This window comes from Pseudochaenichthys georgianus, chromosome 19 (genome assembly GCF_902827115.2).
Source record: "Pseudochaenichthys georgianus chromosome 19, fPseGeo1.2, whole genome shotgun sequence".
NCBI classification, from domain to species: Eukaryota; Metazoa; Chordata; class Actinopteri; order Perciformes; family Channichthyidae; genus Pseudochaenichthys; species Pseudochaenichthys georgianus.
Genome location: NC_047521.1, coordinates 5082528 through 5101710, shown reverse-complemented (window position 1 = coordinate 5101710; position 19183 = coordinate 5082528). Strand labels below are relative to the sequence as shown.

The 19183-nt window shown below is 43.2% G+C and overlaps 2 protein-coding genes across 2 annotated transcripts in view; one reads left to right on the top strand and one right to left on the bottom strand.

Moving 5' to 3' along the window:
• bsk146 (brain specific kinase 146) overlaps nt 1-7783 on the top strand; it is a 17823-nt gene extending 10040 nt beyond the window's left edge. Inside the window, exons 2-5 of the mRNA XM_034106820.2 lie at nt 315-568; nt 661-863; nt 1430-1621; nt 2121-7783. Coding sequence (XP_033962711.1) covers nt 397-568; nt 661-863; nt 1430-1621; nt 2121-2906 — 1353 coding nt within the window. The 5' untranslated portion in view covers nt 315-396 and the 3' untranslated portion in view covers nt 2907-7783. The remainder of the gene's footprint in view (nt 1-314; nt 569-660; nt 864-1429; nt 1622-2120) is intronic.
• Nucleotides 7784-7984: 201 nt separating this feature from the next.
• LOC117464895 (transcription factor 20) lies at nt 7985-18417 on the bottom strand. Its single transcript, XM_034107644.1, has 6 exons — nt 18252-18417; nt 14709-17182; nt 13991-14084; nt 11730-11779; nt 11535-11606; nt 7985-9992 (listed from the first exon to the last, which is right to left on the bottom strand). The coding sequence occupies exons 2-5, from the start codon at nt 17175-17177 to the stop codon at nt 11559-11561; spliced, it is 2661 nt and encodes an 886-aa protein (XP_033963535.1). The 5' UTR covers nt 17178-17182; nt 18252-18417; the 3' UTR covers nt 7985-9992; nt 11535-11558.
• Nucleotides 18418-19183: the final 766 nt, after the last annotated feature.

Genomic DNA, 19183 nt, shown 5'->3' with positions numbered 1-19183 from the left:
TTATGTATTTTATCCATTTATATTAGTCATTTACTTTTATTTAAATTTTTTATTTTGTTAGTATGTGATAACGCAGATCATTTATAATTATATTGTATACTTAACGTTTAATGCTTATAGGCGTATATGCTTTGTATTAATACAAATATGTTATCTATTGTCAAATATTCTACTGCAATTTTTAAATAACTACAATAATCCTTCTTCTTATATTAAGTATTTAATCATAATAATTAAAACATTAAAAAAAGATAGGAATAAAAATGTACTTTAAACTCCAACATAACAATGTGTTTCCTCTCATCCCTGCGCAGTGACTCCAGCTGTTAGCTGTCCCACCTGAGCGCCTGCTCCCCAGTTCTGTCCCCTGGTCCGTCCCCTATAGCAGTCCCTAGCATGAGTTCCTCTCCGCTGGTGTCTCGAGCCAACATGGACATCCTGGACGAGCTGCAGCTGATCGCAGCCCAGAACCTGGAGAGGCTTGAGGTCAACAAATACTACGAGGTGATCCGGGAGCTGGGCAAGGGCACGTACGGCAAGGTGGACCTAGTCATCCACAAGATTAGAGGTGAGGGGGCGCGGTGCACACGTCCAACGTCCTGCTGCTCTCAACAGGCAACACGTTTATATGCCTACTTTTCTCATATGTCGCCCAATAAGGTACAAAAATGGCTCTGAAGTTCCTGAAGAAGAAGACTACCAAGCTGAAGTCGTTCCTGCGGGAGTACAGCATCTCTCTGTACCTGTCCCCCTGCCCCTTCATCATCAACATGTTCGGCATCGCCTTTGAGACGGACGACTACTACGTGTTCGCCCAGGAGTACGCGCTGGCAGGGGACCTCTTCGATATCATTCCCCCACAGGTGCTCCGTCTTCATTCTGGTCACTCTGCATATCACTGCTTCTGGGTCAAGGACTTAAGCAACAACATATCCATCTTGACAAGTTCTTAAATTAGGACTTTGCATCCGAAGGTAACATTTGTAGGTCATTTACTCGCCCCATGTTGTCTTAAGTTCTCAAAGGAAACCGTTCTCAAATGCCTCCAAGATAAACAACGAATAAAAAAAACTGAGAAGAGAAGTCTTTTGAGCATACTGTAAGACTGGATTAATAAAACTTGTATCATACGGAAGGATTTATGTAATAGTTTGAAACAGATGTTTACTGCTGTTAAATACGGACCACTTCAATTCATGTAGACTTTTCTCTCATTTCGATGTTTTATTGACCATGGAGGCATATGACAAGTTGTTCAAGAATTCAACGTAACAGTCGATTAATAATTAATAATTGATATCCAAAGTATATTTTTGTGGGTGAAGTATTCTTTTAAGAAGACAGATGTGTTTTTAGTCCACGTTTTATTGTTGCATCTACCATATGTATTGTGTGTAGCACTCTAATCTCCCTCTTTCCCTTTCTTCAGATTGGTCTTCCCGAGGCCGTGGCAAAGCGCTGTGTGCACCAAGTCGCCATCGCTCTGGACTACCTGCACTGCAAGAAGCTGGTCCACAGGGACATCAAGCCTGAGAACATCCTCATTTTTGACCGAGAGTGCCGCAAGGTCAAGCTGTCAGATTTCGGCATGACCCGCCGAGCTGGCTCACCCGTGAAACGAGTGAGTAATGTTTCCGTGTCCGATCTTACATTCCAACGCATCTCATTTAGCTGAAGCTCTTACCGGAAGTGCATCAGCTTTCATCAAGTGCAACTGCATTGACTTCAAATAGGCCCAACCATTCATCGCTGCGTACAGAAGTGACATTAAACATATATATTATTGTCCAAGGTGCAGTCGGAACAGGTTAGGGTTTTCAGTCTGTGGCAGAAGATGTGTAACCTATCTGCTGTCGTGACATCAAGGAAGCTTGTTTCCCCATTTTGGATCCAGGATTGTGAAAAGGTGTGTTTTTCTTTAGGGGTATGTGGGTCCAACTCACGTGAATGGGGTAGCAAGTGGATTGGTTGATGCAGAGCGAAGTGCTTATGCTGGAGTGCATGGTGTAATGGTGTTGTGGATGTAGGAAGGGCCTGATGTGTTGCAGCACAGTCTTCCAGTACTAGTGTCTTGACCCAAGTCCTTTATGCAGTGTGGTGTTGACCTGTCTCCCTCGCAGGTGAGCGGCACCATCCCCTACACGGCCCCGGAGCTCTGCGACGTGTCCCGCCACGAGGGCTTCTGCGTGGACTACAGCACGGACGTCTGGGCCTTCGGGGTGCTGCTCTTCTGCATGCTGACCGGAAACTTCCCGTGGGAGAAGGCGCTGCCCTCCGACTCCTTCTACCAGGAGTTCATCCGCTGGCAGAGGAGGAGGACCAACACGGTCCCCTCCCAGTGGAGGCGCTTCACGGAGCAGGCCCTGCGCATGTTCCGCCGCCTGCTCTCCGTGGAACAGGACCGCCGCTGCTCCGTCAAAGAGGTGTTCGGGTACTTCAGCCACTCCTGGATGCTGGACGCGGAGAACAACAACAACAACGGGAACGGCAACAGCAACGGAAACAGCAACGGCAACAGCAACAGCAACAGCGCAAGTGGTGGAGAGAGGGTTGGCGCTGGTGGCGGGGAGAGAGGAGGTGCACGGGGAGAAGGGAACGCCACCATCTCCTCATCTTCTTCTGGGGAGGAAGACGAGGAGCTGCTTGTGGAGAGGATGAAGCAGCAGACTTTATCTCCTCTCTCCCCGCTCTCTCCTCTCTCTCCCACGTCTCTGGTGGCGGTGGAGAGGGGGAGCGGCGGCGGGGCCAAGGGCGGGGGGATGGAGCCAGGCGGAGGCCACCATTTTGTGTCCGTCTCCACCAACAGCTCCGTGTCGTCCACCAACAGTTACGACCGAATGCCGCGGGAAAACAGTTCCCCGGGAGGACGCATGCTGGTGGCCACGCCCATAGAAATCTGCGTCTGAGTGCGTCAGAACATCGATGTTGTCACAGACTCACTGGTGCCAATGTATACCTCTCATCCAACCACATGCATGGAAACAAACGGACAATGTACTAACACGTATCCTGATCTAAACATCTTGGGAAAGGCAGAGCACATACAGAAGACAGAGAGTATTTGTAGAATGCATACATTCCTCACGAGGTGGGCTTTCTGGACTCCAGAAGAAGCCCACTCTACTCTTTAATGTCAGTGTGCAAATGCCTTTTTTTTAAGCCCAGAGGAAAATACAAAATGGCTTCCTTCACCATCCGAAAAGAAGACCAACATTTATTTCTAAAAGCAATACTTCCAGCAAAAAAAAGGCAAATAGAGACCATGTGGCAGACTGCTGTAGGATGGCTTCTGAACGAAGCCAAGGGACAAAGGATTTGTATTTTTGAAGAAGACTATAACAGAGTTCAAGGAAGGAAATACATGTAAGATAAAAAAGTAGCGAGCAGTGGTTTTAAATGTTTTATGTGTCGGAAAAGTGTGAGTGAATTTGTTGTGTGTATTATTGTGGATTTATTTTACTTTGAGAATTTAATTATTTATTTGAATTTAAATAGACTACTTTTTTCTATTGTTTGGTTATTTTTGTATTGTTTAACTGCACGTTGTATTCTGGCATAGCTGTGCCAAATCCATTTGGTTGGCTGCTTTCACATTGGAATAATACGACTGTATAAGTTTGGACTATTGTAATTCAGTACGTCCACGAGCGGAAGCCTCTGATGTCTTTGTTCTTCAATTCAAACATATCTTCTTCATTGTTGAAAGACTTTTTTTCTACTTCCTCCCAAAACTATATTTGTAAAGCTTCCGTTTCCTTTGATTTTTTTTAATTCAGTTTGTATTGTTTGTATTTTCTTTGAAACTTTAAGCAAAATTAATTGCCTGAAAAAGGAAAGAGTTATGATGACTTAGCATTTTCAATTCAATCTGAAGGAGGAAAAAAAAAAAATGACCTTTTTATAAATTGCATGACAAGTAGCTCAAACGTACCTTTATGAAGAATTTGAAGCGGCTTTATGAAAATGTACTTGAAAGATTTACAAAAAGAAACGTAAAATGTTGTGATGTGGATTTTTTGCCGTAGCACAATTTCTTGCATAATGTTCCTCGGGTGAATATTGCCGTCATGATCTCTTGAGACATCCTAGGGCTACACAATCTGAACAATAATAGTTTTGATTCTGTGTGTTGTATTTGTATTGCTATAAATGCCATGTACTCATCTCACCAAATCCAGGAACCGAAGAAAAAAACAAAGCATGAGGACATAGAATTTAAACACAGATCTAAATTGCCACCTTTAGTCAAGTAGTGCGGCGTTGGTTTTCTACCAAGTTGAAATGAACTGAAAAAAAGTAATTCATTCCTTTCTTTGACAAAAAAAAATGAAGAAAAATAACATTAGATTATGCATAGGAATGGGTTTGTGTGTTGCTTTCAGACATATATTCTGCATGAACTTGTATGTGCTAAAGCTCTATTGTGAAAACCTGCTCAGTGTTTCTCCTGTCACAAGCTGGTGCAGTATAGCTGCAACAACAACAACAACAACAACAACAACAACAACAACAACATGTTTCTTTATCTGGTGAGTCAGTAGCCTCAGCTCGGATCTGCCTGAACGAGGATCAGCTAAACTCAGCTTAACGAAATCGTTTGGATCATGTTCGTCGAAGCTGATCAGATAGCATGATGCAGATGACTACATCTTGTGACTCTCTCTGACCTCGTTGGCAGCCTTCTGACTCTGAACAAAGGACAGTCCTGATACAGAATCTGTAGCCGAGCTGTTCTTTAGCTCTCCATCGCCAGCTGCAAGCAGAACGAGCTCTTCAGCATGTACTGTGTGAGCTCCAGCACGTCACACGACTGTATGAAGAAGAGATTACATGGACCTGTACATGACCTCATAATGTCTTTATTGCCCCCCGAAAACCCTCTTGTACTGCTCCTTAGCACTTCCCAGATATGTTTACACTGAATCATTCATCCTAGCAAACTATTTAAGTTCCCAAAAAGTAAAGTGAGAAATGCTGTAAAGCTGGCAGTGTCTGGGTTAATAGGGTTGGCCGGAGATGGCCTCTCGGTCTGTCACAGGCGCTAATCAGAATATGTGTTTTTTTAAATTATATGAAACATACACTACATGCTGTAGTTTTATCATAAACATGCTGAGCCTCCATTGCCCTATTTAAAGTCAAGCTAACATTTGACTGCTAGTATTTGACCCTGTTGTAATGCTAAATGTTGGCATTTGTATGCTAACGTTGTTTGTATTTTAAAATGTAGTATAAAAGGCAGTATACTGGTGTCAAATCCAAGAGCCTTCCACATATTACTATGTCAATTAGCTTGTGTACAGCTCTTTGTTTCCTTCATTTCACGTTAGCAAACAACTGTGAAGTTCACTGAGGGAAACAGGGCAGGCGAAATATCAGAGCAATGTATTTAGCTTCTGTGCTAATTCAGAGAATTTTCAATTCAGGCAAATTATTCCAAATTGAATATACATTTGTTTTTGTGTTCAAATGGCATTTCAAATTTGTAATTAAAAGTGACAGACCCAGGGACCAACATGAAGACTAAAGCCTAGCCACCCCATTCTTTCACACACAGTGACGTCACGAGCTACCAACAATGCAACACGCTCCATATATATATATATATAAATACGCCATTTTCCTGGAGGTGCAAATATCCTGGAAGTGCAAATATAAACAGCTAGCTAATAGGGTTTCCAGAAACTGACCATGATCAAAATCGATTATTCGGCAGCCCTGGCTAATAATAATCAATTATTCGACTGGCCCCGCCGCACCCCCCAGCAGTCTGCTCTCCACGCAGGCTTCCTCCAAGTTTACAGTAAAACAAACTGGTGGTGTGACCAATGACCATTTACAATTATTAATACTATTACTAGCATATATATATTTATATATATTTTGGTTGAAACTAAGCCAGAAAAAAAAAATACATAAATAATAAAAAATATATATATAAATAAAATCGATTTTTAAAAATAATATTCGATTATGGAGACTGTAACGAATATTCGAATAATCGTTGGCATCCCTACTAGCTAACGTAGCCAGGCAGAGCGCACTAGGTTTTTTTTCTGAATTAACGACCTTGAGGGTGTGCTTTAGGTCGTTACCAGTGTAAACTAGAGCTGTGTGGGGTGTCGATTGCCCTTACAGACTGCCTGCAGATGTATGGAAAAACGACCCTCGAAAGTGGCCTTCGTCGATTTTGGCTGCATCTACGTCTAATTTCTGGAAACACCAGGTGAATACCCCACTTGTCACAATAATATTATCATGCCATTGCATATATGTGGTATTTTAGAGTTCACTAGATATTGATTAAGGCAATAGACTATGATATTCAGTACAGGAAGCTTAGCAACACCTAGACGGTGTACAGCTGCTTGCACCTCGCGTAAAACGGCGGATACCGGAAGTACGGTGTCGCGCTCGGCCCAATACCCGTATGTGTGTGTGAAAGAATAGGCCATCACTCTTTGTTTTTGTCTTCAGGACCTTTAAAGCTAATAGCTAGCTTACGTTAGCTTACATTCTCCTTTGTTGTGCAAGATTAAAAGTGCTCTGTGGAGTGGCTACATTTCTTGATGTGTTACTGGCACTTATTGTCAGCGGAAGAGGCTAAAACCATGACAGGATGTGAATTGTGCTACTTGGCAAATGGTCACAGACTGAAGAAAACATTGCTCACAGCACTGCTAATGGTCAAAAGCTCCACATGTTACCTTTAATTAGGAGGCACAAAATGTTTGCATATCGAATAAGTGTGTTCTGAAATTGAATTTAAATGTTAAGGCCCACAAGACTGCTTATTTTAGTAAAATTTTGGTCATCTTCAAACATCTGAAAAGCCTATTAAATATTATCTCTCATGGTGTACTGTAAGTTTGGTTTTTGAGTGTGTGAACAAAAAAAGAATGATCCAAAATAGCGACTGTGGCACTGAGCCATACAGGAACATCTGCATATGTGCCAAATGTATTTGGTTACAGTAGGAACACTGTTGCCTTCACTTGGTGCAATACAGATTTATTTACTTGAAATATGTATTTGACTCGGCCACAATGTAAAGACTAAGACTATGAAGAAAATGCAGGCTACATTTGATTAGCATAATTTCACCCTAGTATATTTTTGCATGAAGCAACAATTAGCTACACAATTTATTAATGTTATGATCAGCCCCAGTATCCGCTGCAGTCACTCCAAACTCGAACCGTGATCCTTTCTTCACTGGGACGCTGCCTCCTCTCTTCATCATATCGTCATGTGTTGTCATGGAGCTCCCGTGTCTTTCTGTACAGTGACCTGCTCAAAGCTTTATGTGTTGGTAGAGTTTTAGTCAGTAGATGACCACAGCTCTAGGACTTGTATCCGGTTCTGTCTTTGCAATACAACTGTCTTCCTGTAAAATGAGATTTAGTCAATAAAATGAGAATTGCTGTTGGAGTTAAATCTTTGGACTCGCATTCGATGAATAAGGAAAAAGCAAGACATACAGGCTCAGTTGATTAATACAAGTTTGTCTCAGTGGCATGTTGACATCAGAGACTTTTAGAATTAATTGTGTATATTTTCTTTTGTATGTCTGTATTAATGTAAGAATTAAGTGAAAAAAAACGAATTGAATTCATCTTAATTTATTCAGCTGTGAATTGATGAATATTAAATAAATAACAACATTTGTAATTATAAAACATTTGTTAATTTTTAATTGGTGGTCACACTTCCACTCCAGAGCTAACTACAGTCCTTTGGGACCTATACAGTGTTATTTAATTTTGTATAAAATAACTTACGAGTTATAGTTCTGAGATGCAATTAAATTATTTAATAATTAACTGTTTAATACAATACATTTTTACTTGCTTTCAAAAATGTTGTTAATTGGTTAATTTGGAGCACTATATTATCAAAAAAATGCATTTAAGCAAATGTTTTATGAAATGTAACATTTTGAAACCAGTCATCCAAAGACAAAAATCTCTTATAAAACCACAACGCTAAACAAAATATTTATTTTGGACAATTACATGACCTCTGCTGCTCCCAGAGGTTAGCAAGATGGTACAAAAGATTCCAATAAAATAAAAAGCATGAAAAAAGTGACACGAGTTGGCAGTCCTAGTCCCATGTTGAATTTAAAATCACCACAGCACAGCACCACGCGCTGGAATGTGATGAGTAGTGCGTACCAGGACATATGACTACATCCTGCTACATGTATTAATGCTTCATTCAACAAAACGAGCCCAGAACAACTGAATAGATTAAATTATTATTAGAATATCTGAGATTCAGCCCTGAGATTAACACACACATTTTGAAATCCAAACATTTTGTAAAACATATTCCAAAATCTGTATTTGGTACAATGCAAACAATTTAATGTAATTGAACAAATATTCAAAAAAAACCTATAAAATACACAAATCACAAGGATGGCACAAATAAAACAGACTTGTTCCAGGATGAGGAGACTGGGGTGTGTCGTGCATTAAAAAAGGGGCTCACTTCTCTTAGACAGCACACTGCTGCCCCCTATGGGCGCTATGCAGAAGTACATAGACAAACACCAACACTGATCACAGCACCTGATAATACTCATCACAGTGCGTGGGTTCAACATGTCCCAGAGTTCATTAGGAACCGCTCTACCGTGTTCTGGGATCACTAACATGAAGTCTGCAGAAGAAAAGTGCCTTTAGTCCTCAACGTGTCCACAGAGAGGTGATTTGTCATTGCACCACAAGCAAGTGAGAATAGGAGAAACCACTTCCTGTCCAGATAAGGCTTTTTCAGGTTCTGGTGGGAACTCACCATTTAGGACCAAGTGAAGACATACATTGCAGAAGAGGATCAGGAACCTTTAACACATGCATTCAGATTAAAATAAAGAATGATGTACACCAAGCATGTCAGCTTAGGAATATGCACAGAACCATCTTAACACAGATAAAGTTATGGTCTTTTTATCCCAGAAGAATGTTGAGGTACACTATTTGAATGCTGTGCTACAAAAATCAGAAAAGGAAACTGATTCCTCCCCATGAGTGCAAAAACCCCAAAGTAAACAGCGGACGACTTCAACTGAAAGAAATCCAGCAACAAATCTAGGCCTGCTGTCATGTACGAGACCCTCACAAATCATACGGGAGTTCCATTGATTTGGGAAACGGATTTACTAGCCGTTTGTATAAACACAACACGGGCAGACTTACATTCTCCCTGTCTGAAGGGGGGGGCCAAAGTGCTTTGAGCCAAATAAAAATCACAAGGTATCATCCTGATGGCTGGAAGAACCTTTAAACCTCAAAGAGCCTGAAGCAAATGATATATGCCACAGTAAGGGGTCGTCTAAGGTGATACTGCAGCCGTAGCAGAAGACCAGACGTCGTCACTCCAAAGTGCTTTCTGCTAAATAAACCCTCCATGAGAATACATTCAAACACTAACTGTTCGGTCTCCTGGATAACTTCACCTGGGCCCAACGTTTAGTGCAAGTGTTGTTGGAAATAAAACCATGTGCTCTGATCCAGAAAGCTCTCCCGTTAAATAATACGCAACCCTGTTGTTTTGAGAGCGTCCAATCAGGTACCTTGTTCTGCGAGTGTCTCATCTCGATTGAGCAGCATCTCCCTCACCAATAATAACTTAAAAATCACACAATCACACCTCTTCGACCAGAGAAAAGCCCAGGAATAAATATAAACAAATAATAGCAGATACTTAAAAAGTCTTTAAAAAAATGAAATATCTTTGATTGTATCCATATTTAGTCCAGAACAGAACAAATCCATATAAATAGCTAAAGCTTGAGAACACAAATGACAAATTCTATGCAAGGGTGGGTTTCCTGTCTCCAGCCACAGTGTGGGGGTCAACAGTCAGAGGGCGGAGTTAAGGTTTACGGGTGCTAGCTGTCAGTCAGAAGATACCCTGGTCCACTGTTGCCGTGGTTACCAGCAGAACAGGAAGGAGAGGCCCTGCAGGATGTTGCGTGTGAATGTCTGCATGAATAAAAAGAAAGAAATATTTCAAAGTCAAGAATTTACATGTTTTTCTTGTTCTGATGAAAATAATGCGGTGATACGAGTGGTGCAGTGATGTGACAGTGACAGTGGCGTGACAGTGACGTGTCAGTGACGTGTCAGTGACGTGTCAGTGACGTGTCAGTGACGTGTCAGTGACGTGACAGTGACGTGTCAGTGACGTGTCAGTGACGTGTCAGTGACGTGTCAGTGACGTGTCAGTGACGTGTCAGTGACGTGACAGTGACGTGTCAGTGACGTGTCAGTGACGTGACAGTGACGTGTCAGTGACGTGTCAGTGACGTGTCAGTGACGTGTCAGTGACGTGTCAGTGACGTGTCAGTGACGTGACAGTGACGTGACAGTGACGTGACAGTGACGTGTCAGTGACGTGTCAGTGACGTGTCAGTGACGTGTCAGTGACGTGTCAGTGACGTGACAGTGACGTGACAGTGACGTGTCAGTGACGTGTCAGTGACGTGACAGTGACGTGTCAGTGACGTGTCAGTGACGTGTCAGTGACGTGTCAGTGACGTGTCAGTGACGTGTCAGTGACGTGTCAGTGACGTGTCAGTGACGTGTCAGTGACGTGACCGTGTCAGTGACGTGACAGTGACGTGTCAGTGACGTGTCAGTGACGTGACCGTGTCAGTGACGTGACAGTGACGTGTCAGTGACGTGTCAGTGACGTGTCAGTGACGTGTCAGTGACGTGTCAGTGACGTGTCAGTGACGTGTCAGTGACGTGACAGTGACGTGTCAGTGACGTGTCAGTGACGTGACAGTGACGTGACAGTGATGTGTCAGTGACAGTGACAGTGATGTGTCAGTGACAGTGACAGTGACATGCTTGTATTAGGCCGACCAGGAAGTTCGCATCACAAGGGCTCTCTCCACAAAATGCAATGGGATTTGGTTGATTTGATTATATTGCAGAGAATAATCTCTCTGGCAAACAAACATGTATGATGCTCACATGTTTTGTTTGACAATCAGCACTTCTTTGTGATTTTTAATCAGTAAATGCAATCTCTAGAAGTAATAACTAACATTAGGCGATAAACAAACGACATCACAATCAGATAGTTGCACAGAAAGTCATAAAAGCTTAGTTTGAACATAGTGTTGGAGTTGCACCGTACAATTGGGTTAAAGTATTGTTTGTAAAGACTACATCACTTCATGAAACCTGACGTGCTGTGAAGGTTCATGCTATCTGGTGAGAGAGGGAAAGTGTTCAAACGCTCATTTTGGGACAGTTATTCTACAGCAACATAGAAGTTCTCCAAGGAACGTAGGATGAGGTTTCAGATCCAAAGATCCAAATGATAACTTCAATATTGTACTACATACAGTTTGGGAACTTAAAAAGCCGTGTTAAATGTAATGCTGGATGCTTTGAGGTCTCCGATCCTCTTTGAGTGATGTTTCCTAAGCGTGTTACTGCAGGAGACACGAAGCTCCACTCATCTCATTGAACGTGTATAAAGTCAACAAAGGGTTATATTCCATATCATCCTACCTGGTGATGTTCCTGCTCCCGCTGTCACCTGTCCTCCCTTCGGTTCCCTGGAGGGGCTTTTAATCTTTTGTTCTGGGGTTGGAGGAGGGAAATATCAGGCTAATGATACAGTAAAACATATCTTTGAAACAGTGGATAGCTGGGTCTCATATAGCATACACTTTGAGACACGTTGTTGTACTTATCTCTGCTCACCTTGTGCTTTTTACACTTCATGGAAAGGTTTTCTTCCATGAGTTCACCATCTGCCAACGAGAACATTACAGGAGTTAAAGATGCCACACTTCACCCACTCTCCCTCGTCCTGATCTTATAATGTCCCTGTCCTCCTCTGCTCAAATCAGGTGACCTTGTGAGGCAGCTGGATATGCAAGGTCAAAATATATTGAGAACTACGGGAATAGCTAGTGTGTTATTGCAGAATCTCTACCAGTAGAAACGTTTGACTAGGTGTTGGGGAGATCTCTTCCAAGGCCCATAGCTTTGACCCAGTGTATGAGTGCATGCCGTCCTGACTGAGCACCGGCCCCTGTAGCCTTGCTGGTGCTCTCAGTGTTCTGTCTCCCTGGTCCTGCCTGCTGGCGTCAGCTGATAGAGGTGTTATGGTTCTATCTTGTTATGCAGCATGTTGATGATGCTCTCTGAACTAAACACAGGGGTCTGGGTAGAGTTCTTCAGAATTGACGCGGCAACTCAACTTGTTTTGTGAACTCTCCGGCCGAAGCTCCAAATAACCCATCAGTGTTTGCCATCAGAGCTCCAGCTCTCCCGTGTCTCCTCGTTGGTGACTCCCCCTGCTGCATTGCTACACAGCACACACTAGGGATGCACCAAGTGCACACTTCTTAGCCGAAACTGAAAATAACAATTTTGCCAATGCTGATGATTTCTGTTTATTTCATTGTCTTTTATTCCACTTTTGGTTAAGGGAAAAATGGAATGTATTGAATATTAACCGTCTTTACAGAGTCTTCGGTTAACAAGATCCTGCAGCAGGGGAGGGGAGACCCCGGCGTCCGCAATCCTTTAAGTTACGGTAGAGTGCCCTGAGTCAGTGTTCTAGTCTTTCAAGATGACAGCCTCCAGATTTGATCAGTTATTATTTATTTACATGTGGCTAATGAGGAGGGTTGGGTACCGAGAACCGGTTCGGAACCAGTTCCAACATTTCGATTCCAACGGCTGTGAATTTCTGTTCCACTTTTCGATTCCTGAGGAAATGTTTCTCGCCGCTCTCCGTAGCCTACTGTATGACTGCGGCGAGGCGGACAATGTAGCGTTGTACCTACACTTCCTACAGTGTAACCTGAGACCAGGGCCGGCCCGTCGCACTGGTGTTATAGATGTTCGCCTAGGGCGCCAGATCTGTGGAGGCGCTGCGCTGACAGCTCTGGGAGAAAAAAATAATGTTTTGACCGTTGGGGCTCATCCTAATGTTCGGCCTTGATGTAACAACATTCATAATTAAGTAAATGTAACACCCTTTTCATCCCGGTTACACGTTTCATTCGCCCCCCTGTACGATGGGCGCTGTAAGTGATGAAAATGGGGGATGTTGGCTTATCTGGCAACCGCAGCTCACAGCCAAAGTGCGCGTGAGCGAGGGAGAAAGGGAGGGCGCTGTTGTTATTAGCATCTGGTGCTAGCTGCTCTGACGGAAGAAGAAGATGTTTCTACAATGATGTGGAGGGAGAGTCCTCTCCAGTCAGACTGAGAGGCTGATAACTACAGCTCAGTGAGGTAAAGGAGTGTTTAGATAGTTCACTTTAGTCTAAGTTATCTCAAACGTTTTGATCACAATTTATGTAAACACATATTTCCAAGGCTCTCCTTTATAATTATTGGGATAAAACAGGTTTGAAATCATTCCAATGTATACTATAGGACAGTAAACCAGACATATAGTTTTAAACTGGAGATAAAAAAATATGCATAAATAAATTAGTAAAATAAGATATGAATGAACAACAAACATAAAATACGTTACATGTATTTGTTATTGGCTATGGGTTACTGGTTATGCTCACATACTTATTTAATTATTAAAATGTAAACCGATCTTTTTCATATGGGTATTTAGAGTTGTACCCCCTAGATCTAGTCTCTAGTCATTCTGCTAAAAGTGCACCAGATTGAAGCATTTTACTTTAAAATGTTCAAACATGTCTTCCCGGTATGCCTGAGAAGGCAGATGCTTGTTTTTCTCAACAAGAACTTAATCTTTTTTTTTACCCTGCCCCTCAAAGAATCGGAATTGAGAACCGTTAAGAACCGGAATCGAAAAGTAGAATCGGAATCGTGGAAATTCAAACGATACCCAACCCTACTCATGAGACCTCTGCAGTAACAGGAACAAGTCAAACGGCCCAGCTGAACGTCGGCTACTGTCAGCTTATTTGCAGATGAGAGATAATAGGGACAGCATGTTGTGAGTGCAGCTGGAGGGCAGCGCTCACCTGACTGCAGGGCACAGCGGTAGTGGTATTTGTTGGGACAGCCTTTGAAGAAGCAGCCCAGAGTAGCACCGGGCTCACTGCACGCCGAACACATCTGCAATACACAAGAGACAAGGTCAAACAAGGACATCTTCTACATGTCTGCGAACAACATGCTTAGTTACAATATTTATCTGATATATCTTACACAACATCTGTACTCACATTTAATAAAAAAGATATGTATAATATAATGGTTACATCTCAAGGCTGCATTCGCCATTGTTATGTGTGTATGTATCTTGCTCTGTGAAGCATCTGGCATGAGAGGTTCATTATCACCAGAGAAAGCCACAGACACACAGGCGTTTTTATTCAAGTGATTTAATCATTAGCAGCACGATAACTACATCAGCTGTGAGGTATGAGATTAATGTCCTATAATTATCTTTAAAAGAGCAGTTCTTGTTGAAATGCACAATAAACTAGACCTTCAAGCAATGCAAAATGTGACATCTTGTAAACATGTTTTGCTTGCATGCATTAATCATTTCCAATATGTTCCTGACATTGGCCTCAGTTATCAAGCTTTTATTTGATAACACATTAATACCTAGAGAAGGGAGAACCAGTAAGTAAACAGGCAGACTGCCTAATCATGTGTCCAGTTACAGCTCTACACCACCCACCTCTCCCTGTGGGCAAGTGGAATCATTTATTCAGATTAAGTGCAGCCTACCGTCTCCTGCGCCACCTTCACAGCCTCCTCCAGCCCGTACACTCTGCCCTTCACCAGGAACACGCCTGCGGCCCAGATGCCGCAGTCTTCGTGGAGCCAGTACTCACAGAGCTCCATAGGGAGCACAGGGGGGCTGTACCAGTCCTCCACATCAGCAGCAGAGCCAGGGTCTGCCCGGGCCCGCTTAGCTGCAGGGCTGCCGGGGCCGTCCGCTGCCCACCGCTGGCTCTCCAGAAGGCCCTTCTGCTTTAACCTGGCTCCTGGCCTGAGGGGCCGTGGTTTGGATGGAACGGCCCGCTTCCCCCCCCTGCCTCTGATGTCACAGGATGAGGAGTCTGAATCACTGTCTGCTTCCTGTTTGACGTCCGACACCCTGGCTGTTGCTTTGGTGTTGGGCCGGTACTTTTCTGGATAATAGGGCCCGTGGAGGTCCCCCAGGTCCATGGCATTGGCCGCCCCCCCGCACAGGCAGCAGACCAGAGCGTGCTGGTGCTGGCTCTGCAGACAGGCCCGGCCCAGCTGCAGAGAGGAAGTGCTCGGTACCACCGCAGAGACAAAGCCACAGTTCTGGGCCTGCTGCTGGGGGCCCTTCTTGAGTTGTGTCCTCACCTCCTCGGGGTAGTTGATCACGGTGTACAGTGATGGCAATGACTTACTCTCCACGCGGACGAACGGAGAGAAGTTGTCCACCCTAAAGTGCCTTTTCTCCTCCTTGTAGTTGACGTACTTCAACTTGATCTCTGGCTCTCTGGGGGAGAACATGGAAGACGACTGAATCCATGTCTGTTTCTTTTGCCTCCTCCTCTTAGGCTTTGCAGATGTTTTGCTACCTGTAGCCTTGCCTTTGGCTTTGCCTTGGCTTTTCTTTGGAGACGTGGATGACAGTGCAGGGGAACATCTCTCCACTGAGGGCTCAGAGCGACAGACGTTCTCTGGCTCGGGCAGCTTTCTGTGCAGAGGGCTGGATTGTGATGAGGGTTTCCTCTTTGCATTCATATGGCTAGTCTGTGGTGAAAGTGCCGTGTGTGAAACATCCTCTGGCTCCTTCTTCAACTTCTTTTGCACAGCTAACCGAGAGCCTTTTGGAGGCGTGCAGCCGTTAGAATGAGTAGAATTATTGATTTCAGGAACAGAGGTAGATTCATTACAATTGTCAGTTTCCATGTTATTAGTTTGACCTCTTTTCATTGCTTTTTGTTTCACTGTTTTCACAGAGACCGGCGCTTTTGCTCTGCTTTTCTTTCTCCCTGACAGGATGTCCATTTTCTGAGGATTGGTTTCCTCAGAAACTTGCCTCGATTGGGAAGCCTTTGCTTTCTTATTGGTGCGTGTGTGTCCTGACACTTTATACCTGCTGGAGTTCATGTCCATTGCTACAGCCTCTAACCGCGTCCCTCTGCCCGGCCGCACTGGCAGTTTCTTTTTTGTTAAAGTTCTCTGTGATGCCTTTGCATTACCGTTCATGTGAGGAATAGAAACATCTGACACACAAACATCATCTGTCAAGTGAATCAAAGGCTCCAGCACTGCCTTTCGTGTGTGCACAGGCTGCCTATTCTCAGCCCTTGAATCTAACTTTGTGGTACTATTGCTGATGCCAGCGCCTTCCTGAATGGCCCCCTCTGTCTTCAGTACATCCCACGCAGCCTCTTCACTGGTGTCTGGGTAAGAGTTATCGCCGCTGGGTGAGCTGGAGGCCTGAGGCAGGGTGAACATATCCTCCACATGGTCCAGTGAGGTAGCAGCCGGGGAGACTGGGTCCTCCAGATGACTGATGTACTCCTTGCTTAGTGAACACAGTTTAGATCTCACAGCTGGGTCCTGTTTCTTAGACATACGAAAGAGCAGCTCAGAGTCGCTCCTCTCCTCATCCTCCACTGTGGCAGGGGTGAGTGTCTCCGGTGACTCAACACACACTCCTGAACTCAAACAGCTATCCCCATTTTTGTTGTGAGAACCCCGACTCACTTCCACAGAATGGCTGTGTTCCTTTTCACCTTGTCCATGCTTATCCCTGTCCCAGTTGCTTGACATCACTCCCCCATTGTTCTCTGGTCCCACATGTACCTGAGACAATGACTGAAAAAGTTCTGTCTGAGTGGCGAGGTCCACAGGCCCATCCACCTGCTCCAGATAATGCTGGTTGAGTGCATAGCCAGTCTCCCCAAGCCCTTCATCCGTGTCAGGAGGGTGGAAGGACAATTTGCTAATAGGCTGTACGTCATAGAGCGCTGAATGCAGAGGCAGGGAGTTGTGAGAGGAGAACATATGAGACCTGCTCACATAGGAGAGGGTGACTGTCGTGTGGGAGAAGGCATTGTCTGGTTGGAGTTGATCCCCTGATTGGTGAGTGGTGCCCGAGGAGCCGGTCTCTGAGAAGGGTAATCCAGGGTTGCTGGTAGCCAAGTTGGGGTGCCAGGAGAGGTCTTGAGGCTGTAGGTCATCTATGCTCCCAGGTGGCTGCTCCATAACAACTGCAATAGACAGAGAGGAGAAAATAAAGTGGTGCAGCTTATAAGAATGATTTAGGAGGAAGCATAACATTTAAATATAACTGTTTTCAGGTTAGTCAACAACTATTTTTATTTAACCAAAATGAGATTATTTGATATTTTTCAGGAACTTGAGGTCATAGTTAAACAACTTTTGACCTCCTTTGGGTTTCCCTTTGTTGTTGTGTCATTCAATAACAAAAATGTCTATTACAGCTAACGTTCACATTCATAACGTTTACATTAGCTTGAACATTCGAATTTTAATAACGTTGGTGACCATAGAATAACTGACTATTAACGTTGTTGGCTCATTTCCAATTTTACATAAAATGTTTTGAATGTTCATAATATAAAAGTGAATAGGTTATGTGGATATTGTCTTGTTTGACCAACTGCTGACTTTTTTTTAGCCACCAACGTTGACAGGTCAGGGTTGCTACATAGTTAGCTTAGCAACAGCTAGCGTTAGCTAGCTAGGCCCGGTTTAGCTCCGTCTGCGTTGCCGTAAGCAGAACTACATACAATATTGTGCATGTTAAAGCTATTTCCATTAAACAAACGTAGTCATACGCCACAGAATTTTACTTTATATTTTCAACTGATCGATAGCGATACCTTTTTATTTCGGTGAGGTCTTTATTCCAATAAAGCTCTTTATTACGAAAGCATGACAACTTTTATAGCTTAGTGGTCCACATTGTTCGTCATTGCACACTACGCCTCGAAGTAACTTTGTTGCAATGTAACGGCCAAACTGATGTAACAAAATGTAAAATAGTGTTTTAAATGATGTCCTCTGCTGTATCAGATTAATGCCGAACGGATAATTGTATCTTAGTTGATGGAAAAATTATGTTTTATTTTCTGATACATTTCAAAAACCAAAGATAAGCCAGGTTTTATTAAAATGCAGATCACTATTTGTAGGGTTTGGCTACACGTCCTCTCCATTAACGAGCACGGTACACATCAGGGTAAGGCCCGGCCGGCTGCCTGAAACAAAGACAGAGCGGAGGTAGTAATGCGCTGTGCTGGGATCGGAACTTACCCGGACGGGAGGGAAACACGTCCAGTTAAGAATTATTCCCACCCGGCATCTCTTTCAAAAACCCATGTACTCTAACACATCCTCATAAGGCTACGAAGATACAAAGCTCAAAATTAAATAAAGCTACACACACTTTCCAGGAACACACTACTCTGATACCAGCAGTGTCAAATTGTTTAGACTATAATCTCAAACTTCCGGATGACCCCTTCATAATAAAACTATAAGTGATGCGTTTCAGTGGTTATCTTTTTTATTTGAAAAAAAAGGTAGAAGAAATACAAATACACCAGATGGAGATTAATAAACGCACAACTATTTTAGTTATTAGTTCAAGGTAAGATTATTGTTAAATTCAGTCAGGATATGTTTTCATTAACCCAGCTGTTTCATGTACAGTGTCAAAGCTTCAGTAAAACTAAACCAAGCCGACTAACCCGAGATAATAATTTATAGGCTACTCACTTGTCCCTTTTCTTGGTTTGACATAATTACTGGGCATTGCTTTCACCTGTGGGCTGTCTCACTCTGGCTTGACAAACCGAGCAGCAGTGGAACAGTTGTCAGTCAGTTTTGAAACTGAAAGGAATTATGGGAGCTAAATGGTAGACCCCGTAGAAACTGTACATGTTTTATTCTCAAATAAAACTGCTGTAATTTTCTTATATAATATTAAAAACTCAACTAAGATCCTACTTTTAAAAGAGTATAAGATATGGAAAACTGGTTGTGATCTATGACATAAATAGTTTAAGATATAAAGACCTGAGTGGAATTTCACATTTTTAAATCCTAAATGAGGAATTAAAAAAAGGAGGAAGAAAGGAAGGTGATATGAAGGAAACAATGAAGCAAGGTAGGAGTAAAACCAGAAGGAAGGAGGAAGGAAGGAAGGTAGCAGGGAGGAGTGGAAGGAGGAAAGAATAAAATGA

What these genes read in the sequence shown, in the direction of transcription:
- LOC117464895 (XM_034107644.1), bottom strand. Translation starts at nt 17,177, where the DNA reads ATGGAGCAGCCACCTGGGAGCATAGATGACCTACAGCCTCAAGACCTC. An exon ending in TGAAGGTGGCGCAGGAGACG is followed by an intron (nt 14,085 to 14,708) that starts GTAGGCTGCACT and finishes TGTGTATTGCAG; the next exon opens with ATGTGTTCGGCGTGCAGTGA. An exon ending in TGAAGTGTAAAAAGCACAAG is followed by an intron (nt 11,607 to 11,729) that starts GTGAGCAGAGAT and finishes CTCCAACCCCAG; the next exon opens with AACAAAAGATTAAAAGCCCC.